General features: G+C 39.5%; 1 protein-coding gene across 4 annotated transcripts in view; it reads left to right on the top strand.

Moving 5' to 3' along the window:
* Positions 1–24907, top strand: part of tmem269 (transmembrane protein 269) — an 84110-nt gene extending 59203 nt beyond the window's left edge. For all 4 annotated transcript variants that reach the window (XM_072586815.1, XM_072586814.1, XM_072586817.1 and 1 more), the window contains 4 exons: positions 434–531; positions 16270–16413; positions 17060–17260; positions 19780–24907. In XM_072586815.1, coding sequence (XP_072442916.1) covers positions 434–531; positions 16270–16413; positions 17060–17260; positions 19780–19889 — 553 coding nt within the window. In that variant the 3' untranslated portion in view covers positions 19890–24907. The remainder of the gene's footprint in view (positions 1–433; positions 532–16269; positions 16414–17059; positions 17261–19779) is intronic.
* The last annotated feature ends 444 nt before the right edge of the window (positions 24908–25351 follow it).

The raw sequence follows: 25351 nt of genomic DNA, 5'->3' as shown, positions 1-25351 counted from the left end.
AACATTCAAGGTTGTTGGTCAAGTGCTGATAAGTGGGAATAGCATAGACCTGGGCTGAAGGGTCTCTTCAAGTGCTGTTTAACTCTGACTGACACTCTAAATAGCAGAAAATAAGGACTGATATTACAGGTGTGGAAAAAAAATTAGTGGATTTTAAAATCAGACTACTGTCCCAATTGACATTCACTAACTTGTCACAGTTTGTGAATTGAATCTAGATTGAGTAGAGTAATGGCCGTGGTTGAGGGTGGGGGTATAAAATACTGTTTAGTCTGAGTACTAATAAAATAGTAGTGCAAAGATTATAATACATTATACATAAAAGTTTTCAACACCCTCAAAATGATTCTTTGAACTTTTGATGTATGTTTCAATTAAAAATGATATTTTAACAGCAGTATTTTATTTAATAATTTCTTTAATTATTCCGTAGGCACCACCATTGCGCTTGCTGGCTTCTCTTTTTTGGGTTTCTGCTTGACCTAGCTGATGGAGCTGTTGCAAGACAACTTAATGCATGTTCCGTTCTTGGTAAGTTCAGACTCTAACAGGCTCGCAGAGCTTTCTGTTACATCATCTCCATAAATACTGGAGTGACCTATACTGCAGTAATGTTGGAAAAAGCGTTTAGACCAAGTTGAAGGGTTGAGCATTATTTCTGCTCATTAATAATGTGTGTATTTTTAGTAGTTGTTAAGTTACAATTTTGAAAGTGGTGCTCCTCTTCATTTTCTTAAATTACCAGCAAGCTATTGAGCAAAAGGAAATATAAATGGCAGATTTATATTTCTACATCTACATTTTCTGCTGTCGTGCTCAAAATAGCATTTCAATACTCAAGAAAAATGTCTAAACACAATAGAAAATTCTCATACCAAGTGCATTTTTCTCATCCCTTGAAACACAACCGTTATCATCACTTCTGTTACATGATTTGCAGACACCTACGACCTAGCAAAAAAAATTGCACAATACACATACTAATAGAAACTAGCTGAATATTGTTACCATAATATGGTTTTACATTCTTTGAGCCTACCAGTGAATTTCTTAATTTATAACTCATTTCATAATGAATTCTTTCAGTTAGTGGCAATAACTAGGAAATTCCTTGAAGCTGCTTTCAATGCATAACTTGGTCAGACATGCAATGAAAGTTCAATTTCCATGCTTCCAGCACAGATATCAAGGCCAAAGAAATAAGCAGACAAAAACTGATGATACTTAAAAATGAAGTTTGACACTCAAATATGTTTTGTCTCAATGAGGGTCATTTAAACTACAAAAGACATGGGTTCATGTCAGTGGGATGTTGAAATTTAAAAATCGCAAGCCTGACCACAGCCTACCCACTTCTAATTTTAAAGATCGTTCAGTCCGTTTTGTAAGTGGGGAATCAACTCAGTTCCAACTCAGTCAGTGGCCATGCTTATTTCACAAACGAAAGAAGAATGGAATGAATTTAAATTAATTGTTTCTCCTCTCTTAAGCCCAAGATAGTGACATGTTCTTTGCTTTACTCCTGTCCCTTACTGAGGCTGTTCCCCATACCCTGGCTTTTGGATTCAAATTTTTATATGAACACACATCATAAATCTGACAATGAAATGAAAGATAGGATTTATTAACAAAGCAGAATGTTCAATTTATTCACTACTTCAGTCACACTCATAAAGCACGTAGCAAACCATGGAGGACCACAGAGCAGATGGGTTATAAATGATAAGTTTTTGTAAATCCAGAGCTGCTAAAAATCAGTTCACATGAAAATTCTTTGTTAAATGATATTTCCTCAGTGAATTGAGCCCAGTCACTTTCCTCTTTGCAGCTTCTCTCCAGTCCACAACTTGGATAGAGTTGGGGATCTGAGGTAGTCTACTACTCATAACGAAGGCTTCCTTGCAGTCTGGAGGTCAAACAGCAAAGAACGTGGAATTCCCAAATTATACAATTAAGTATTTCAGCAAGCTTAGATTTCAGTCGTTTGACAAAGACAGGCATTTCAGGTGCTGAAAACCCATCTTGGTGGGCAAATTGAAAGGTTGGTTGAAAGATTGAAAGTTAATCGCTCCCCCGCTAGAGTTTCCATTGCAAGCTGTTCCTGAGGTGTGTGTGTTGCTAGCTATGCCATTGTTTATTACCCATCCAATTAACTTGGCTTCATTATTATGGATTAGTGGTGCTGGAAGAGCACAGCAGTTCAGGCAGCATCCGAGGAGCAGCAAAATCGATGTTTCGGGCAAAAACCCTTTTACCTAATTATTATGGGTCTGGAGCCACGTATAGGCTAGACTAGTTAAGGATGGCAGCTGTCCTTCCCTAAAGGACATTAATGAATCTGATGAGTTTTTGCAGTAATTGACAGTGGTTACATGGTTGCTTTTAGAGTAGCTTTTAGCTTTAATTTCAGATTTTATCAAATTCTACTTCCACAATTTTACTAAGTGGGATGTGAACCCATGTCCCCTTAGTGTTAGCGTGGGATACTGGATTAATGGTGCATTATCACTATATTACCACCTCACCCAGCATTAACACCCATCTTTCCATTTTTAAAAGCAAAAAATAATTTAAACACGAATGTATAGAAGAACATAGTTTTCTTTGGGATTTCTCTTCATGCCCTCTGGCCATGGCAATATATTATTTTTGAGGTTATATGCTTCAGATTTAACCTGTCTATAAACAGTTTCCAAGCTTTGCTGTGCCAGCAAAAGTAGTCAACAACTTCATGGGCAAAAATAGGCGCCAGTGTAAATCCTTAGTATATTGTGACATTGTTTCCCACCTTAAAAGTGGCTTCAAACAGGATTCCAGTGCTTTAATATTTGGTCAGTAACCAGCAGAAGAGAAAGCTGCCTGGTCAGTTTACCTCGATAGATTGCACTGCTCCACTTCGACAAAGTTGTATAACTTGCTCAGTTTGCACTTTCATTTGAGCATTGTTTTCTGGATCCACGTCAAGGTTTCTGTGTTTTGCAAAATATGAGCCAGTGATGTCCTGATGAAACCCTCCTTTTGGACTCTCTCTGTCGTGACTGATTCTGATACTTCCAAGCTACCACTACGGAAATCCAAAAATAACTGCTAGACCCTCTTCACAGAATTGAAATATCTCAAAACTAATGCGAAACATTTCATTGCATCACTGTTTCAGACACCAGTTGCAGAAGGAAATGAAACGTGCACTTGCTTTAATGTTGGTGGCAACAGCAGTCCCACAAAATCAAGGGTGACATCTGTGAAGCTAGATGATTCCTAGATGCCTGAGAAACCCAATGTTTGATCTACAGGTTTTCCACAGGGTTGGCAGATTATTTCAAGGGCAAATAGAATTCACATGCCTAGGTTAGCTCCCTTTACATTCCTCTATCATTGCACTTCACAGTCAAGTTGTTAAGCCTCAATATGGTATGTGTCTTGATGGATCCGAGATGCCATGCTGAATGGTCAGTGGTGTTAATCTTTCAGTGCTTTGGAATGACTTTGAATCTCCACATACCTTTTTCCCATGGCTTGCCTTTGAGCATTGGCCAACAGAGATTTGGGAGAAGAGGACCAGCAGAAGGGAAGTAGTTTTCTGAATTCAGTGTCAATTAGAATGGGTGCATTTTTGTTCTGTATTTTGTTCTGGGCACCACTGTTTAGTGTGTGAAGGCATCATAGAGTATGCAACAAAGCTTCACAAACATGATTCCAGGTGTGAGGAACATCAGTAATGTGGATAGATCGAAGAAGCTAGAGCTGTACTTCTTAGCAAAGAGAATTGGTAGAGGTCTAAAATCGTGCACTGTTCAGATGGAGTGAAAATGGAGGAACTGTTACCCGCTGGAGGAAGGATAGAAAACCAGTGGATTCTGATTTAAGGTGATCAGCAAAAGGAGCAATAGTCAAATGAGGATAATTGTTTGAATTAGGAGTGCATTTCCTGGAGATGTGGTGGAGAGCATTGAACAATAACTTGAAGGGAGAAAAATTGTTTACGAGGAGAAGGGCAGGAGACTGGGAATTGGAATTGCTCTTATAGAGCCAGAGAATACTTTATTTTAATTCATTCATGTGATGTGGGCTTCGCTGACTGAGCAGGCATTTATAGTCTATCTCTAATTACTCTTGAGAAAGTGGTGGTGAGCTGCTGCAGTCCATTTGCTGTTGGGGAGAGATTCCAGGATTTTTTCCCGATGACATTGGAGCATCAGGACCATATTGCCAAGTCAGGATGGTGAGTAGCTTGGAGGGCAACTTATAGGTGATGGTATTTCCATGTATCCCCTGCACTTATCCTTCAAAGGGTGTAATGACGGGTTTCAAAGGTGCTGTATTAAAGAACCTTAGTGAATTTCTGCAGCGAACTTCGTAAATTGTACGCACTGCTGATACTAAACAATATTAGAGGAGAGTGTGAATATACGTGCTCAACAGACTGGTTTCTTTTTCCTGGATGGTGTCAAGTTTCTTGAGTGTTGAAGCTGCATTGACCTAGGCAAGTATGGAGTATTCCATCATATTCTTAACATGTGCTTTGAAGGTGGCAGACAGGCTTTGAAGTGGGGAAGCAGATTTTTGCTACAGGATTCCTTGCCCCAACCTGCTCTTGAAATTGCAGTATTTATTTGTACGGCTCAGCCAATTAAGTTTCTGGTTGATGGCAACCCCAGGATGTTGATAATGGGGGATTTCAGTGAAGTAATGCCATTGAATCTTATAGATCAATGCCAAGCACTTTTTCTGGCACAAATGTTGTTATTTGCCACTTCTCAGCCCAAGCCTGGACATTTTCTAGGTTGCACATGGTCACAGACTGCTTTTGTATCTGAGGAATCATGAATGGTACTGCAGATTCTGTCCCTTAGAGCAAGAGGCTTAGGTGAGGCAGAGTTTAAGTGCATTCGAGAGGGTTTCTTGAAACAGTATCTGGATAATCCAGCTGGAGGAGGGGCCATGTTGTCTTGGCTAATGAGCCAGGCAAAGTGACTGACTTTTCAGTGGGAGAGCATTTTGGAAACAGTGATCACAACTCCAGTTTTAAGATAGCTATGAACAAGGATATATCAGGACCTTGCAGGAAGGTACTAAATTTGGGGAAGGCAAATTACGTGCATATTAAGTAGGAGCTAGTGAGTGTTAGTTGGGAGGAGCTGTTATCAGGCAAATCCACATTTGACATGTGGGAATTGTTTATAGACCTGATGAGAGTTTAGGGCCAACATGTTCCAGGAAGGAGAAAGGACAAGGATGGCAAGGTGAGGGATCCTTGGAGAAAAGGGAGGTTGTGAATTTAGTCAAAAGGAAAACAGATTCATACGTAAGGTTTAGAAAGCTAAAATCTGACGGGGCCTGTGAGAAATATAAAGAAAGCAGGAAGGATCTCAAGGAGGGACTTAGAAGAGCAAGAACGGGCCATGAAATGACCTTGGCAGGTAGGGTTAAAGCGAATCCCAAGGCATTCTATACCAGTATTAAAAATAGGATGATAGCAAGGAAGAAGATATCCTTAAGTGGTAAAGGATAAAGGACAGATCTTGTGCTTGGAGGCCGAGGATATAGGCAGGATCCTAAATGAGTACTTTGCATCAGTATTCACGCAAGTGAAGGATATGGAGGATAGTGAAATTTGTGTGGAGTATGCTAACATGCTAGGGCATTCTGAGATCAACAAAGAAGTGGTGTTGAGTCTCTTGAAGAGAATTAAGGTGGATAAGTCCCTAGTACTCTATGATATGTACCCCAGGTTATTGAAAAAGTCAAGAAAGGAGATTGCTGGAGCCTTGACCAAGATCTTTGTATCCTTGTTAGTCACTGCAGAGGTTCCAGAGGACGGGTGAGTAGTTAATGTTGTTCCTCTGCTCAAGGAGGGAAACAGGGAAACTAAAGACTAGTGAGTCTTACATTGGTAGTTGGGAAGCTATTAGAGAGAATTATGAGGGAAAGGGTTGATATGCATTTGGAAAAGCATGGCCTAATTAGGGATAGTCAGCATGGCTTTGTCCAGGACTAATCATGTCTTACTAACTTAAATGAATTTTCCACGAAAGTGACAGAGGTGATCGATGAGGTAGAGCATTAGATGTTGTCTACGTGGATTTTAGTAAGGCTTTTGACGAGGTTCCTGATGGTGGGTTTATTCAAAAGATCAAGATGTATGGGATCCACAGTGACTTGGATTCTTAATTGGTTTGCCCATAGAAGTTAGAGTGGAAGGTAGTGGTGGAAGGGTGTTTTTCTGGCTGGAGGTCAATGTCTAGCGGTGTTTCGCAGCAATTCATTCTGGGACTCCTGCTGTTTGTGATATTTATAAATGACTTGGATGAAAGTGTAGATGTGTGAGTTTGCACGACAATACAAAGGTCGTTGGAGTTATGGATAGTGTAGACAGTTGTCAAAGGATACAATGGCATATAGATCAGTTGCAGATATGGGTGGAAAACAGGCAGATGAAGTTTAATGTGGGTATGTGTGAGGTGCTGCACTTTGGCAGATCAACTGTTAAGGAAAAGTGTATAGTTAATAGCAGGATCCTGAACAGCATTGATATACAGGGGGATCTTGGGGTTCAAGTCCATAGCTCCTTGAAGATGGCCACTCAAGTTAGATAGTGTGGTAAAGAAGGCGAATGACATGCTTGTCTTTATTGGTCGGGGAATTGAGTACAAAGGTCAGGATGTCCTGCTGCAATTTTATAAGACATTGGTTAAGCCACACTTAGAGTGATGCTTTCAGTTCTGCTTGCCACATTACAGGAAGGATGTGGGACCTTTGGAGAGGGTGCAGAAGAGTTTACCAGGATGCTGCCTGAATTACAGGGTGCGAGCTATGAGGAGAGGCTAGAAAATCTCTGGTTGTTTTCTCCGGATTAGTGGAGGCTAACGGGAGATTTAATCAAAGTCTGTAAAATTTAGATGCTTAGATAGGGTTGACAGTAAGAATCTTTTTTTTCCCAGATTTGAAATTTCTAATACTAGGATGCATGCATTTAAGGTAAGAGGGAGAAAGAGGAAAATCTTTTTTTCACACCAACATGCTATCGGGGTGGTGGTGGGGCAAATACAAATACAATCCTTCATTTAAGGAATTTTTAGATGAGCACATGAATATACAAGGAGAAAGTGAAGACTGCAGATGCTGGAGATCAGAGTTGAAAGTGTGGTGCTAGAAAAGCACAGCAGGTCAGGCAACATCCGTGGAGCAGAAGAATCGACTTTTGGGCATAATCCTGATGATTCCTGATGAGGGGCCTATGCCCAAAACGTCAATTCTCCTGCTCCTCAGAGGTTGCCTGACCCGCTGTGCTTTGCCAGCACCACACACTCAACTCAGATCTCCAGCATCTGTAGTCCTCACTTTCTCGTCCAAGTTGGACTGAAGGGTCTATTTCCGTGCTTTACATATCTATGACTAAATATTAAGATACCAAACTTGCAGCATGAGTGTGTAAATAACAAATTCATTGCAATATCGATAAATGTGAAGTGGTGTATTTTATTAAGAGGAATGAATTGGAAATGAAATAGAACTTGTGTTCAAGGCACAAAAGGATCTAAGAGGACCCATTCACAAATTATTTTAAGTAACAGCAAGTGTTAGCATAGCTTTAAAAATGGAGTAAACATCTAAAGGATGTTCATTCCTAAAGGAACAAAAATCAAATGCAGATAGGTTGTACTTGACATTAACATGGATTATGAAGCATATTCTTTGTGTATTAGGGAGGAAAGGACTATCACAAAACTGGATAAAGTGCAGAAAGGATTTGGAAGAACACAGTCAAACCTATGAAGAGTATAACAATTAGGAAAGAATGGACAGGCTTAGACTCATTACTCTAGAAAAGAGAAGTCTGAGTGGTGTTCTTACAGAAGAATTTAATATTATGAATGGGTGCAGTGGGATAGATGTTTTCATTGATGAAGTAGTCCAAAATTCAGGGACGTAAATATAAAATAGTCATTGATAAATTTATCAAGGTTGTGCAGGTGAGGTAGATTGACTGTTAAATTGCTGCATAGTGTCCACTGATATGCAGGTTAGGTGGATTAGCTATGGGAAATAGGGTGCTAGGGGGGATAGATTCTGGGTGGGATGCACTTCGGAGGGTTGGAGCAGACTCGATGGGTCAAATTGCAGTGTAGGGATTTTATGATTCAAAATCATGAGCTTCTTTACTCCTAGATGTTAATACTTGCAGTGGTGGAAGTGACCAACATAATGGGGCAGCATGGTGGCTCAGTGGTTAGCACTGCTGCCTCTCAGCACCAGGGATCTGGTTGCGATTCCAGTATCTGGTGACTGTCTGTGTGGAGTTTGCACATTTTCCCCGTGTCTGCGTGCGTTTCCTCCGGGTGCTGCTGTTTTTTCCCACAATCCAAAAATGTGCAGGTTAGGTGAACTGGCCATGCTAAGTTGCCCATAGTGTTCAGGGATGTGTAGGTTAGGTGCATTAGTCAGGGGTAAATCTAGGGTAATAGGGTAGGGGAATGGGTCTGGGTGGGTCACTGTTCAGAGGGTCAGTGTGGATTTGCTGGGTCAAAAGGTCTGTTTCCACACTATAGAGATTCAATGATTCTGTGATAAGTTTATTTAAAGTACACAAGAAAGAAACAAAATAGAAGGATATCTTGCTGAGTAAACTGCAATTACTGTGGGAAGAGACTTGCATGGACCGTAAGCACTGGTGTAGAGCCTTTGGGCTGCATTACATGCTATGTTGTGAAGATATGTGGTCCATATATATATGTGTGTGTGTGTGTGTATATATATATATATATAATATATATTCTTTTAAAACATTATGTGGATCCATTAAAATATATATTGATGGTTATACAAAGGACACTTTGTTAAGGAAAAAATGCTGGGTACAGGGAGCTTAGATGGAGTCTGGAAAACCTCCAGAAAAGAGTCACAGGTCCAATTTGACAGTGCGATAAGACTGAGTGGGAATTTGAGATTTGTCTCAAAGACAACTGCCCGTTGTTCCTTTCGTTTTCCTTTGCAAAATCTCTCAGCAGTGTTTGATATGAAAGCCTACCAAAAGTAATCTTTTAACATTCCAAGTTCCAGAAGAGAATTTTCTTGGACTGTAACACACCATATGAAGCAAGGGGAATTCGGCCACCTACATTTGCTGCAGGAAGAACCCCAGTGCCAGCAGCTTGTGTATGTAGATTACTTTCTGAATCGGTACAATCCATGACTTTTTCATTGGTTTATTTGCTACTTGGGCCTAATGTACTGTAATGATAAAACTGCAGAATATCTATTTTTCAACTCATACTGTTTATAAGTTATGATTTTTTTAAAAGACTGTAGGTATATTTACATATTCCTGATGAGGGGCTTTTGCCCGAAACGTTGATTTTACTGCTCCTCGGATGCTGCCTGAACTGCTGTGCTCTTCCAGAACCACTAATCCAGAATCTGGTTACCAGCATCTGCAGTCATAGTTTGGATTATGTATATATGGTAAAAACAATTGCTCAGTAAATTTTTCACCTTTGATTGTGTAAATTGTTTTTGGTAATAGATCAGTTATTTATTGTTGACCAAAGAAATTGACTGACTTGTTGTTAAGTACAAAATCTGAGCTCTGTATAATTGGCCATTCCACCAACCAGGTTAAATTTAAGACTTCTTGTGACCAGTGGAGGAGTGGAACTAGCAAAAGGAAATAATGTGTTCTTCCAAACTCTGCCTTAACAGTTGTAGTGAAAATCTGTGAACTCCCTTATCTGTAGTGCCTGGGTAACTTCTACTTTTTATCTGAGAAATTGCTATTCTGCTCCCTACGTACCTTGGCTGTATTCTGAGTGTTTTGGAAGATCTGCAATTTCGTCCACTGTTTCCCTCAAGGATGCCAAATATCCATCTCCTAAAATTTATTTGCCTTAAAGTTGTACAGTTAATGTGTAAAGTATAAAACTTTACTCTGCAGCATTTGTATTTCCTAAATGAGAAAAGAACTCGTCTTTCCCTCTATTGCATACTGAACCAAAAAAAATTTTGAAACACCTTTGTAAACAATGTAGCCTTAGTCGTCCTGCCATCATACAATCTTACTTTCAATGATCCAATTTTATTTGTCTTTTGTCATTCTCTTTTTCATTCTATTATCTATTGCTTGCTTTGTCACAATTAACTTATTTTTCTGTGCCATTTTGCTGCCTGTTTCACCAGACAGACAAATCTTTTGGCATTCAATCTACCCGATTCAAATGCATTTTCTGGTTTTAAACATATTTTATTCTTAGATCAGGACTACCAAGCAACTCTGTAATGAATGAATCAGCTTTTAAAAGAAGGTTTCTGTTGGACCATGGCAGATAATTGGAATTGTTAATGAACCTGCACACCATAAACTGCATGTATGGAGTTCTTATTAAGAAAGCATAAAACAGAGGCATTGTATTCTGCCTTAGTGGATCATCTAGGGATTCTGGATTAGTGGTGCTGGAAGAGCACAGCAGTTCAGGCAGCATCCAAGAAGCTTCGAAATCGATGTTTCGGGCAAAAGCCCTTCATCAGGAATTCGAAATCGACGTTTCAGACAAAAGCAGAGATTGTAATGGCAATTTGAATTCTCAGAAAATCTGGTCAAGATCAAAATCAAAGTCATTACTGCTTTGCAATTGACTAATTAGGAGGTACAATGAACGTGTAGCCACATATTTGTAGGCTGCACCTAGCAATAGAGGCTGTATGGTTCTCTAATGCACCAGCACAATGTCCTTCAGTCAGCTAATGGATGGCGAAAACATTTAAGTCACTAACTTGAGCTGATAGTCTATGTACATGGTATCACGAAAAAGGGAGGTCAAACTGGGACAGAACTACAGCGGTCATACAGAGCATTCCTAATGATCCCTTCTGGCATCTTTCCTGACGTCAGTTGTAATGGAATGTACAATTTACCTGTTCTGACTTGTATTTTTTGTTTGAATTGTGGTGTGTTAGCTTCTCTCCAGTCATCCAAATTGGCATGTTGTCAAATCTGTATCAAAACAGCTCATGTAGACATAAGATCATGTAGACAGTTGCCATGTTTTCAAACAACCTCAAATAAATGTCACTTTGGGCATCAGTATGACATGGTTTGAAACCCCTTTAGTTCCTCAAATTTAGATATACTTCTATTTTGACATTTGCGATCGTAGTGTCAACTGCAACACGCATACATAAAAATTTAAATGTGTTCAAGAATAAACAGGAATGAATTAATTAGCTTTATTGTCACATATACTCAATGAGTACAGTGAAAAGTTGTCATTTACATTGTCATTTACAGTGCCTTCTTAAGTGGAAAGGTTCCTAGGTACAGCTTTTAGTTACAAGATCTAAGAAAATACAGAAATAAAATGTCCAGCGTTGCAGAAATAAAATCAAGAACAGTGGTCTTCCAATGCATACCCCACTGACACCTAGCCTCTAGTCAACTTAGGGCCCTGACTCCAGCCTGTGTCAGCTTTCACTTTGAGGATCATGAGGCTGGTCATGAGATTGCTCCAGACCGCAATGTTGGAAGACTACCTGTGTACCATGCTGGGAGGCTGCTATACTAGGCCAGGAGTCATCACTGGAGGCCAGGAAAGAAGGAGGAAAAAACATCAAGGGGCGGGAAAAAAAAAGAACGGCCAGAGCAGACAAGTTCCGGCTGAAGTGTCCTACTCATCCACCATCTTGGTCGGAATAAAAACATTGATGCAAAGCACTGGTTAAAACATTCCTTACATCTTAGAAGCTTACCTGAAGCTGTGGAATTCTGCAGTGGTTCTGTGCAACTACAATAACTAAATGTTATTAAATTCTTTTCTATCCATACAATAAAAACCAAAAGCTTTGAGTTCTGCTGGCACGATTAAAACAGTTCAGTTTGTAACAAGTTTACTTCATCACTTTTATCTACAGGCAGGCTTTAGGTCAGGTGCTCCTGATGTAACAAAGACAAAGTAACCATACTCCCACTGGATCAATGGGCTGTTCTCTTGTTAGAGAGACACAACTGGTGGTGGTTTAACCTGAGAATCACCATGCCTCAGGTATGGGGAGATATTGAAAAGGAAAGTCCTTCATGGTGCGGGAACTCTACATCACGAACCAGCTTTCCCCCTAACTGAGCTAACCGAACCCCTATTTGATGAAGTACAGAAAAAGTGGGATGTGAAAGGGTGGACCTTTCCATCTAGGGTCAGAAATCTGATTCTCCAAACATTTACAGATCCTGACCCTGTGTCACATTCACCTCAGTGACACAATCAGTTTTAAAATCATAGTGCCTAATCCATCTTGGAGAGGTCTGAGGCAGAATATAGAAACAGAAACCCTGTGAAAAAGTCAGTGCCAGTCAAGACAGAGCTTGCTATTCACTGAAAAAGATGGCAGAGGAAAGTTACAGAGGGCCAGTATTGGTACAGACAGGTGAGTATGGGCTTTCCCCAGATCACTGAGAGACAAAGATATTCTTCCCAGATTCTGACAGGAGAAATCGAACAAGACTTAATAACTAATCTCCATCACAGCTCTTTTATTGAGATCAGCAGTCAGCTGAGGAGAAGGGCATGTGTTCAGTGAAAACCATGGTCAGATAAGATATAAACAAAAACAAAGAATTATGGATGCCATAAGTTAAACAAAAATACAAAGTGCTGGAAAAAGTCGGTAGGTCTGGCACCATTTGCAGAGAGAAAAACAAAGTTAATGATCCAAGTCAGGTGACCCTTCGAACTGATCAGGTCTGGCAATGTGTGGCTTCGGTGATCAGCCTCTAATCCTGCAACAGCATGTATGAGAGCTGAGCAGACTTTGTCCATAGTCCTGCCTAAAATTGTCAGAGTAAGTAACCAACTGTATCACTAAGAAGTCAGCCACCCTCCCACATGAGGTGAAATTGAGAAGGGAATAGCGCTGAGGATCGTAGCATTATCATGGTTAAGTAAATGAGAAAGGGCACCCTTCTCATGTATCACCCTTCCTTTATGCTGCAGGAAAAGGGAGCTCACAACAGTTGGGAGATGTCTCAAACAGCTGGTGATGTGGCAGGCCTGCAAAGGTGGTGATGGGTGTTGAGAAGGTGCCATCATGCAGCCTATAGTAGCTAATGAAATGGAGAGCTCAGAAAAAGTAGGGTTATTTGTCCTATCTTCGGGTAGATGAAATCAAGGAAATGCCGATCTAGTATAGGTTGTGACTTTTCAATATTGTTTTCAGTGTGCTTGGAAGTGCTGATGCACTTAATCACCACTCTCTTGTGTTTCATGGTGATTAACAGACTTGTATGACAGAAGGGCTCACACTAATTTAACATCATCTCATTTGAACATTTCAACACTAATGACAGATGATTTTGTAATTCATCTCACATCATAAAGAGATAACAAAGCAACCACAAAAATAAGATGAAATCCATGGAAAGCGTTGAGAATGATGTCTCCACTGGAGACAGATGTGTAATGTTATTGGACAAGCAGTCCAGAGGGTCAAGCTGCTTCTCTGGGGACATAAGTTAAAATCTCATTATAGCAGCTGATGTAATTCATTTCATAAATCTGAAATTGAAAGCTAGTTTCACTAATATAAGCAATGTTTGAGAGTCCTTCATCAGTGGCAGGACAGATCCACCACAAGTAGCTGCACAGTAATATACAGTCAAGAAATAATTGCCCTGAACATTGAATCTAGATCCCAAGGCATCAGGACAAAAGATACCTCCTCCTGACTACTCACACCATCCCTCAACCACCTCAGTTGTATGGCACTCATCCACAGATTCTATCAACAAACGCATCGACCTGGACCAATATACCAGCCACTGCAGCGGACAGCTGAAACTGACAACCAGAAGCGGCAGTGACAAACCACTATAAATACCGGAGGAAACAACACAGAAACGCTTCGCAGGAGGCTCCCAAGCACTCAGGATGTCACCTAGACAGGGGACGAAACATCTGCAACACAAATTCCCTGCTTGGCGAACAGAACCACAACATGGATCAGCTCTTTTCCATATTGAAAGCAACTTGGAAACAGCATGGTGGGTCGGAAAGGCACAGAAGGTATTGTGACAGTAATTTTTTTTACCGCCAGTCACCAAGAGTAGCTCTGTACCATCACTTGGCAAACTAACAGGAAGGAAAACATAATGACTTATTTGACCTCATCCTCATTAATCTACCTGTTGAAGATACATCTATCCACGACAGTGTTATTAGGAGTGACAACTGCACCTCGTGCAGGCAAAGGCCCATCTTCACAGTGAGGATACCATCCATCATGCTGTGTGGCACTACCACTCCACTAAATGTAATTGATTAAAGAAAAGATCAGTGTCAAAATCTGTCAGACAGCAGAATTGTCTTTAATTCCAGTCCAGCCAACCAATGGCTCATTCTCATTTGCATGACCAGCAAGCAAAGGAATCAACTTGCTTCAATGAAAAGTGCAGAAATTCAGTGTTAAACCTAAGATGAAGCTACAACACAGGACTAGGTCCATGCCAAATCAGGGAAGCAGCTTGCAATAAACAGAACGAAGAGTCTAGCAATCAACAGATCAGATTAGCAGTCCTGCCACATCCAATCATTGATCATGGTGGAAAAGAAGAGACGACTCGACTCCCATCCATATTGATCAGGGCACCCAAAACAAAGCTGCAGAAGTTAAGGCTGAAGCATCTATTTCCAGAGGTGCCAAGTGAATGATCATAAGAAGTAGAAACAGGAGTAGACCACTTAACCCCTTTGAGCCTGTGTTTAATGAGATCATGGCTGATCTAAATGTGGCATAAACTTCACTTTTGAGCCTATACCTTGGATCCCTTGTGAACATAAAATCTGCATGTAAATTGGCCACTTAAGGGCCTCAAATTGGATTCTTGGAGAGAAGGCCATCCTTGACATTCCTCACTGCTGACTGGATTGAATGGAGTCAGAAAAGTGACCAACACCCAAAGTACCCCTTTTCCCTCTTCAGGAGAGATAGAAATGTGATGAGTTTTATGCTGTTGACAAAGATGGAGGCTGATCAGGGTTTGGCTAGAGATCAGGAGGAATTAAGTCCCAAAGAATTAATGAACAAAAAGCAAAGGAGTTGGTAACAGCAGTGGTAAAAAAAAGAAGATATTCATCTGGATGAGGTGTTCATAGCAGAATGAAGGTCAGTTGTCTGAAAATGAAGAGATGGGAACAAGATACTAACTGGCACTTGACACAAAAGAATAGGACAGAGTTTACAGTCTGAAGATGTTGAACTTCACTTTGATTTTAAAACCTTAAGTGTGAACTAAATATTTTTGGCTGTTGCATAGGAACATTTGTTCAGATGTATCTTTGTGAATGACAAGAAATGGCCTGCAAGGTAAAACAGACCAATGTTTATCAATTGTTTGAGGCAGATTAAACCCTTACCATTGTTCTGTGATTAACTAATTTTGCACCACAGTATCCAAGTCCTATTAGGTAGGAGGTAAATTCTGCTGTCTTTCTCTCCAGAATCCCTGGAGTTAGTCTAACAAAACCTGGCCATAAAGTAGAGATGTTGCATGTTGCTTAGAAAACAGTATGTTCAGGTTTTGCACTTACACCTCTCGTGCACTGCATTTTTTGCACATTGTATACTGTTAATGGTTTGCTGAACTTACTTTGTATTTTTAGTTGCAAGCTATCTTAAAGATTTTTGGAAGAATATGATTCAAGGCTTTTGACACACAAATTTGGTTTTACAAAAATCAAAATGCTGATTTATATTTATTTTCCTTAAATAACTGTGTGATGATCCAGATATACCACTTTCACACTACATGTAACGATTATAATGGCGCCTACACAATGCTTTGAGAATAATCTGTCTTATAATGTGTACATTTTCAGATAGCAGATTTCAATCACCCACAAAGCACAATTCTGAAACCTGACCAAAATTTCTAAAGTTCAATTCTACATTCAGAACAGAAAATAACAGGAACTCAGTTAAGGGTAAAGTATATATTCCACGTAGCTACAGAAGAGCGACTTTGGTTTAATGGAAGAAGAAATTGGGCTTTTGTATGATGTTTATAAATGAAGACATTTTATGATGATCCATCAACTCCATCTCAAAGGGGCTTTTTGGAATAGCCACTGCACTTCTGTTCAGGAAGAAAATTTGTTCAGATTCATAGGTTTAATGAATCATATGTACCAAAGTCTGACAATGGCAGTCTGCATGGTGAAGTTGCCACCTTCAAATTGCTATACTTCATAGCAATGTTATTTTATTAATCTAGATTTCATTTGATTTCAGGAGCTAAACTGGATGATTTTGCAGATTTTACAACATTTGGAATTGCAACCTCACTCCTGCTACAGGCCCATGGCATTCTGGATGGTGTGATTGTCATCTGCTACGTTATGGCTGTGTTTACGCGTCTCTGCTTCTTTTCTAGTGGTAAGAACTCACTTTCTTTGGTCTATAAATAATGAATTATTGCTCTTAAAACTCACCGGCGTTTACTAAACTATTAGAAGATTCGTACGTGGTGTAAGCTGTAGTATTGTGCCATTAATTAACCAATAGACATTAACCTATCTATGCAGAGTTCCCAGCAGTATATCACATTTAGGAGGGAAAATTGTTGCATAACATTGACTGATACATTCTTCGAAGAATCTGACTAGACAGTAATACAGGCCATGCTCTTTGTGAAATTTACTGATTTGACAGCAAGAGATGAATAGCTTTTTGTTGCTGCATTGATCAAGTTCTTTTGCTGACCCAGAACTTGCATTTGCACATTTTTTAAAAAAACTGGGGCATACAGTGACAAAGTGAGCCAAAATATTTGTAATCATTAAATAAATAGGAAGGAGTCTTTACAACTGTCACCTAAATGTGCATGTTTCATAATCAAGCAAATGCCTTTTAATTACCACAAGTGCCTTTTGCTTTTCCTAAAATTGTGAAATAAAAGTGGTGAATTTGTAAGCTCCGATTATTTAATCTGAATGATCAAGCAGTCTGGCATAGAATTCTAGCCATTGATGTCTATGATTCCCAGGATAATATTAATTTCTTCGTATGATTTGTCTATCAGGCATCCCATTTGTTTACCGTGGCCTACCATGTCCTTATGCCTCAGCTATCCTAGCTTGTACCTTTTTATTGACTGGAGGAAATCGCATTCTCCTGTATGTTGCTGCAGTGGTGATGATCCTGTTCATGACTGACCATGGCAACTACCCCCATGACAAGGTCCTTGAGTCACAAGTCTGGAAAAAAATAGTTTACATTGGTGGTGAGTAGCATTGATAAAGTTCAATCAGGTTGCCTGCATGCTGAGGGAGTGCATTTTCATTTCATTTAAGCTTCATCCATTTTTCAACACTTTTAGTGAAAATAACAAACAGTGCAAGGCATTTTACAATACAAAGGGTCATGGATAGGGTAAATAGACAAGGTCTTTTCCTTGGGTTAGGGGAATCCAGAACTAGAGGGCATAGGTTTAGGTTGAGAGGGGAAAGATATAAAAGGGGCCTAAGGAGCAACGTTTTCATGCAGAGGGTTGTGCGTGTATGGAATGAGCTCCCAGAGGAAATAAGGGAGGCTGATACAATTGCAGCATTTAAAAAGCATCTGGATGGGTATATGAATAGGAAAGGTTTAGAGGGATATGGGCCAAATGCTGGCAAATGGGACTAGATTAGGTTTAGATATCTGGTCATTGTATTGGCGCTACCTCGTGCTCCCACGAGGATGTTGAACAGTTCATCCACTTTACTAACACCTTCCACCCCAACCTCAAATTTACCTGGACCATCTCAGACTCCTCCCTCCCCTTCCTAGACCTCTCCATTTCTATCTCTGACGACCAACTCAACACAGACATTTACTACAAACCGACCAACTCCCACAGCTACCTAGATTACACCTCCTCCCACCCTGCCCCCTGTAAAAACGCCATCCCATATTCCCAATTCCTTCGCCAGGAGGACCAATTCCACTACCGAACAACCCAAATGGCCTCCTCCTTCAAAGACCGCAATTTCCCCTCCGACGTGGCCGACGATGCTCTCCACTGCATCTCCTCCACTTCCCGCACCTCCACCCTTGAACCCCACCCCTCCAATCGCCACAAGGACAGACCCCCATTGGTCCTCACCTTCCACCCCACCAACCTCCGGATACACTGTATCATCCTCTGTCATTCTGCCACCTCCAAACAGACCCCACCACCAGGGATATATTTCCCTCCCCACCCCTATCAGCGTTCCGGAGAGACCATTCTCTCCGCGACTCCCTCGCCACATCCACACCCCCCCCCACCACCAACCCAACCTCCACTCCCGGCACCTTCCCCTGCAACCGCAAGGAGTGCAAAACTTGCGCCCACACCTCCCCCCTCACCTCCCTCCAAGGCCCCAATGGATCCTTCCATATCCATCGCAAATTCACCTGCACCTCCACACACATCATTTACTGTATTCGCTGCACCCGATGTGGTCTCCTCTACACTGGGGAGACAGGCCGCCTACTTGCGGAATGTTTCAGGGAACACCTCTGGGACACCCACACCAACCAACCAAACTGCCCCGTGGCTGAACACTTTAACTCCCCCTCCCACTCCGCCAAGGACATGCAGGTCCTTGGTCTCCTCCATCACCATAGCCTAACCACACAATGCCTGGAGGAAGAGTGCCTCATCTTTTGCCTAGGAACCCTCCAACCACATGGGATGAATGTAGATTTCTCCAGCTTCCTCATTTCCCCTCCCCCCACCTTATCTCAGTCCCAACCCCCGGATTCAGCACCACCCTCTTTGACCTGCAATCTTCTTCCCGACCTCTCTGCCCCCACCCCCTCTCCGGCCTATCACCCTCACCTCCTTCACCTATTGTATTCCCAGCGCCCCTCCCCCAAATTCCCTCCCCCCTACCTTTTATCTCAGCCCGCTTGGCACACCAGCCTCATTCCTGAAAAAGGGCTTATGCCCGAAACATCGATTCTTCTGCTCCTTGGATGCTGCCTGACCTGCTGTGTTTTTCCAGCACCACATTTTTCAACTCTGGTCTCCAGCATCTGCAGTCCTCACTTTCTCCTCCTTGGATATCTGGTCAGCATGGACAAGTTGGACCAAAGTTTCTGTTTGTGCTGTACATCTCTATGACTCTATGAATGATTGACTTGATTAGAAGTCAAACAGATTTATTTTCTTAAAAAGTTCAATTGCTATTAAGCAAACAGACATAAAATATCTCTCACAGATTAACTGTTTAATGAATGACTGTTGAATGTATTCTTCAGTTTCATCTAGTTCTGATAAAAAAATCACAGATCTTAAATTTTAACTCTCTTTTTGTCCCCTGATGAACCTGCTCACTATTTCCAGCATTTTCTGGGTTTTTTTATACATATATGCACTCTAAATACTGAGTGCTGTATTCATAAACAGGTTTTTAATATTTTAATTTGAACTATATTTTGTAACAGGGTATATGATTCCAAACATATAATAATACCAAAAGGATGTAGTAAATCACAAGTCCAGGGTGTGTTCTGAACTTTCAAAGTATTGCTACAGCATATATAGGATTCAATATACATAAACTATCATGATGATGCAGATTTGCTGTATTGTTGAAACCATATTATTTAATAAATATTATAATTTAAGTTCAAATAATAACTATTGCATTACCAACAAGAAAAATTAAGTTATATCAATGTTTCAAGCAAATACTTTGTTTATTGACAAATGTATTTGGAATGAAATAGAGCTGTACTGAATATTTTAAACTGTTTTTCTCTGTTTCATAGGTCTGATGATGCTATTTTGCTGTCCGCTACGGCTTGCCTGCATATACTTCCTGATTTGGTGTTTTTCCTATACCCTCTTCCCATCTACTTTGTGGAGTTGCAGATGTTAAATCCCTGTTTCATGCTTTCTCTTCATAGGGAGAAGTCTGGTGCTGCAGTTCAGCAACCAGACCCCAAAGTCATTCGTATTGAATGACAAAAGAAATCTGTAGAAGGATTTATCACATTAGGTACTGGGTTGACATCTTTATTTGGTCATTTTTAATGAAAAGTCTGCAAGCTCTTTTAAGTTTCATTTCACATTCCATAATAGTTTTCCTCAATCATAAGCATTTACTTTTGAATATAAATCACCTATTTCTAATACTGTATTCCCTATTCCCCAAAAAACATGCAGACTACATATTATTCCTCTCAATTGAGAGTTCTGGAGAATGAAGTTGCTGTATTGAAATTGCTCATTAAAAATTTGAGCACTTTTTAAAAAAATTCAGATAAATATTAATATAATCAAAATATGAAATTACTTCATTCCAAACCCTTGAAATGAAGTGAAACAATTTGTTCAGCTTTATTCACCATGATACTTGGTGGCTAGAATAAGCCCAAAAAAGTAATTGGAGACTTGTGTGATCAATAATAACTTAAAGCAGTGGGGCGTTGAAGCAATAATGCTTAATTAATCTCTTCTGTCACATATAGATATGCATCTTTTAGTCACCTTTTTTCATCACTGCCTTCAGCATGTATTGATGATATTTTCTGAAGCTCCTAGGTGGTGACAGCTTCAAATTATTTTCAAATTTACTTTCTGTAGTGATTGTAATGAAGTTGTCCAGGTAGCCCTCATCAAATATGAGTTCCCTGATTATAGCTGTTAATCTGGTCCAATTAGAGAGCCCTGGCTGACAGATATAAACAAGAGTATCAGAAGTTCTGTTCACTGAGAGCTGGCTCTGAGGAAGCCGGACCAGTGTCAGGTACCATGCACATGTAAACAAAAGGTGACTTGGTGGCAGTATAGAAGCCCCTGCAGTGACTAGAACAAATACGCTTCTGAAGAAATCTGCTTATAATAGTCACCTTAGAGTTTGGGTAAGCATTTCTGGCATCATGCCATTACTTGGGAAGCTTGACTCTTTTGATCTTGCTGTAAAAGACTAGGCCCAGTATGTGGAAATAATGTGTTCTTTATATCAGGCAAATTATATTAGGGCCGATGAAAAGCAATGAGCGATTCTCCTGATAACTCATGGACCCACAGCTTTTTCAGTCATGAGCTGAATTTCCTGAGGCACCAGCTACTAAAACTTTTCAAGAGTTGATAGATTCAGTCAAAGTTAAAAATCACTGAACACCAGGTTATATTCCAATAGGTTTAATTGTTAAGATTGAGTTAAGGAACATTATGACCCAAGACTTCTCTAAGTCTGAGGTGCTTTACTTGGCAGTTTGAGAACCAGGAGGATATGTCAGGATTAAAATGACTGAGCATGTGACTTTGCTTTATCCTTAAGGAGTTGCTGAGAGGCCAGTGGTATGAGGGATTAATGATGGGCTACAAACAGGGACCACAACTGGTTTTGTCATTAGAAAATGCAGCAAGTGGAACATATGAATTAAAGGTGTGGACACTTTTACCAGGTCAACGGAGTTTGGGGGAGCATCACTTGAGTGAAGGCCATTGCATAGCATTATTCAGCACGTATCCTGAACAGAGACACTCCAGGTCAGCCCATAGCAAAAACCCAAAACAAAGCCAAGCTTCAGCCAAACGAATAACAGTTTCTTCAGGATCCAGGTCAGCAACCCACTGAAGTTTTTGCCTGTATGTGGACTCAAGACAGCAAAAGTGTCCCACTAGGCCTGAATTGAGTAAGAGAACTCAAACCAGTATCCAAGAGTGTGCGCTCCTTGGATAGCCTATCTACATCTGGTTTGTACGGCTAAATTGCTTAGCAACATCTAAATCAGAACCAGTCAAAATAAATGTGGTTAAAATGGTCACCTGGTGCTATTAGAGGTTAATACCAGTGTGGTATCAGTGATTATAAAATCACTTTAAAAAAATTAGCTCTGGAGTTCAGTCCATAAGTTAGCGTAAGACCCTGGCTAGACTGAGTACCTATACCAGGGAACATTTACAGATTAATGTTACAACCTGAAGAAGGGCTTATGCCCGAAACGTCGATTCTCCTGCTCCTTGGATGCTGTCTGACCTGCTGCACTTTTCCAGCAACACATTTTCAGTTCTGATCTCCAGCATCTGCAGTCCTCACTTTCTCCTTATCCAGCTTAACCCACTTCCCTCAATATTAAGTCCTCTTTCTGGACACGAGTTATTATAGTTCAGTTTCCTGCTCTCAACTAAATTTGTCATCTCTCCAGTTCAGTTCTTGAACTTGCTGCTAAGTCAGTCTTATTGTTCTATGTAAAATTCTACTCGGTACTTTATCTGCTGGTGACATTACTATCAGTGTCCATAGATGATGTGAATCAGTAGGTCAAAGGTCAGTTATTTAGTGATGATAGACTTGCTTGTTGTTATCAGCCTTATTAGAGAAAGCTTTGTAGCAGAGAAAGGTTATTTGATTTTTCCAAAAGCTAAAAATCCATATTTACCGATTGATGTTATGAAATAAAACATCGGACCCTTAGTTCCAAAGTTAAAGGGTAACATTCTATGTTGTTTTTTGAACGGAATTGAACTCAATTTGGCTTTCAAGGTCTTTGAACTCAAGTTTACATGAAACTGTGATGGAATTCTGCATAGGTTTACATTAATTCATATTTGCAAATATATTATAAATACTGTAAAATACTATGTTCAAACACAAGTTAGTCTTGAATTTAAGTTGCAAGATAAAATCCATTTTCCTTCTAAATGTCATTGATGATGGTGTATGAAGCAGAAAAATGTTAAAATCATGCATTAATTTTCTAGAAAATGCGAGGGGGGGATAAATACTAAAGGTCCCTCTCCACAGAACACATGAAGTGTAAATAACATTAATGAGGCATGAGAAAGTTGCATGCATAACAATAAAGAAACAATGGATTCACTGCTTAGTGGCCAAAAACACAAAACCCACAGATAGAATAGTCATTCAGTCAAGTTTTGAAAATTTTCAATCTATAACGCAGTCATAAACCTAATAAGGCTGTGTTTTTTCCCCTAGATTCTAGAACATGGTTATCAGAAACTGATTGTGTGAATATGTCCAAAGACTAAAGAGCACATTTAGATCAGCTTAGCTTAGAGAGTCTACAGACATTACATTTTAAGGTCAGTTTTTGATAAATGGACCAGCTTTCGATTGGGAATTTTTTTGTATTCGAACTGACTCAAGTCCTCTCTTTCTCAAAAAAAATTCATATTTTAAGCAGTTCAGGCAAATGAAACTTTAATATACTGGTTTGTGAATGACATGCAGAGATAAACTGATTGCATACATCTTTCAATACAAACTCAAATAAATGGTGCAAATTCCTTAGTATTTTTCAAATTGTGAACTGCTTTTGAGCCATACAGATTTATTTATGTAAAGAATAATGCATGTTTTATGGGGAATTGTGAATCTAATGGTATATGTTGCACGTCTTATTTAAAACTGAACTATTTTTATCTGTATAGTTATTTATTTCCATTGTGTTAGACAAACTTTGCAATAACAATTTAGTCAAGTTGAGGTAAATTTTAATTTTGATAGGTGTCATTAACTATAAAAGAAGTTTCTAGTCTTTGCCATTTTATATGTAGTGCTTTTAAGAATGTAACCTGGTTTGCACATGGAATGGAGGGTACTATAACCTCCTAAATAATTTGATAAATATGCATTCATCTGAAAAATTACATTCAACAAATAGCAACATTGTCTGCAATGGGGAAAAGTTTGATAGTTTGCTCATGGTCTTATGAAAATACAAACTAAATACTACATACGTTTGCCCAATCATATATCAGATTTGAACTTATCTTAGAAGTCAGTATCACTTTGGATCTTTGAAAAGGAAAGTGCACAGAAACAAACCATATTTGGCATAAACTTAAAAAGCACACAACATCAGGTTATAGTCCAACAGGTTTATTTGGAAGTGCTTTGGGAGCACTGCGCCTTCACCAGGTAGCTGTGGAGCAGGATCATAAGACACAATTTATCGCAAAAGATTGCAGTGTCGTATAACTGAAATGATATATTGAACAAACAGATTGCTGTTAAGTCTTTCATCTTTTAGAATGAGTTACAGGTTTCAGTTCATTGACATGTAAATCCCAGAACTCCAGAACTTTTTAAATATTTGGCATAGCAGTTAAAACATGTTCAGTACAGAACAAATGTTGGCAGCAATATACTGGACATAAGCTTCAACCACAAAATATTGTACACAAGACTTTAATCATTATTTTAAGAAAGATAACAATTGGCTCCAAATGAAAGTTATTCTGTGCACAGTTAACAACTGTGCCACTTACGTGGGAAGCCATTACAATGAGCGTTTTTAGCTTGCACCCATATTAAATGAAGTACTTACTCTGCTAGTTGTCCGCAATTAATGAAGACATTTTTGTTCTTCCTGTTTTCTATTATTCAGTCCATTATTCAGGAGGCCAACAAATACAGATATGTAATGAGTCGCTGAGGAATGGCGAATATTTTTTGTACCCCATACTCTTGTAAGGATATTTCTTAACCTACCCCTACCCAAGGCCAGGAACTTAACTTACATAGAATTGTTGCAAACCAACATCAAGGAGACAAGTTAACATAATGTTTTGTGTAATCGGGCCTTTTGAGAAGACTCAAGTAACATGGCTTAGCAATGTTTGTAAACAAGGAATCTGTCATTTGATCAATCACTGTGCTTTGAGACAGAATATACAAAGCAACTAACTAAATCTGTTTTGATAAATTCTTGATTGCTTTCCCAAACACTGAATTATGGATTCTCAATCTAATGACAGAACCATCATGTTCTGGGTACCAATTTAGAAGTTTAAAATTTACATGTGTAGTACCTGTAGTTCAGTTACACTTATTTTTTGAAAGTAACACTTTTCCCCAGAAAAATAAAATAAAATAACAATAAATGGACTGTGTCATTTTTATTATAAATATTTTTAAAGTAGGAAATAGAGGCACACAGTTTCTGGAAAGGTAAAGTCTATATCCAGATATATGGGAGATAATGACATTCACTCCAAAAAACTTAACATCTGACTATTATACTCATATAGCAAATATGCATGCCTGTGCAGCTTTTTGCAAGCATTTTCTCTGAGGACCAAATGCCTTTGGCCTGAAAGCATGAGGATACTATTATCAACCACATCCAGATGAAATTACAAATCTACTACAAATTAATATTGATAGTCAATTACTGTATGCAGTAGAAACATTTACATTTCCAAAACACTACGATATCAAATGATGCTTCTGCCACAAAGGTAGAAGCATCATTTGATATCGTAGTGTTTTGGAAACGTAAATGTTTCTACTGCATACAGTAATTGATGGTGATGACAATCACTATATATTTAATTTCTGGGTAGACCATTCACTAAGTGGTCTAC

This window comes from Chiloscyllium punctatum, chromosome 16, assembly GCF_047496795.1.
Source record: "Chiloscyllium punctatum isolate Juve2018m chromosome 16, sChiPun1.3, whole genome shotgun sequence".
Lineage (NCBI taxonomy): Eukaryota > Metazoa > Chordata > Chondrichthyes > Orectolobiformes > Hemiscylliidae > Chiloscyllium > Chiloscyllium punctatum.
The sequence above is the reverse complement of the archived record's forward strand: the minus strand, read 5'-3'. Positions and strand labels throughout refer to the sequence as shown.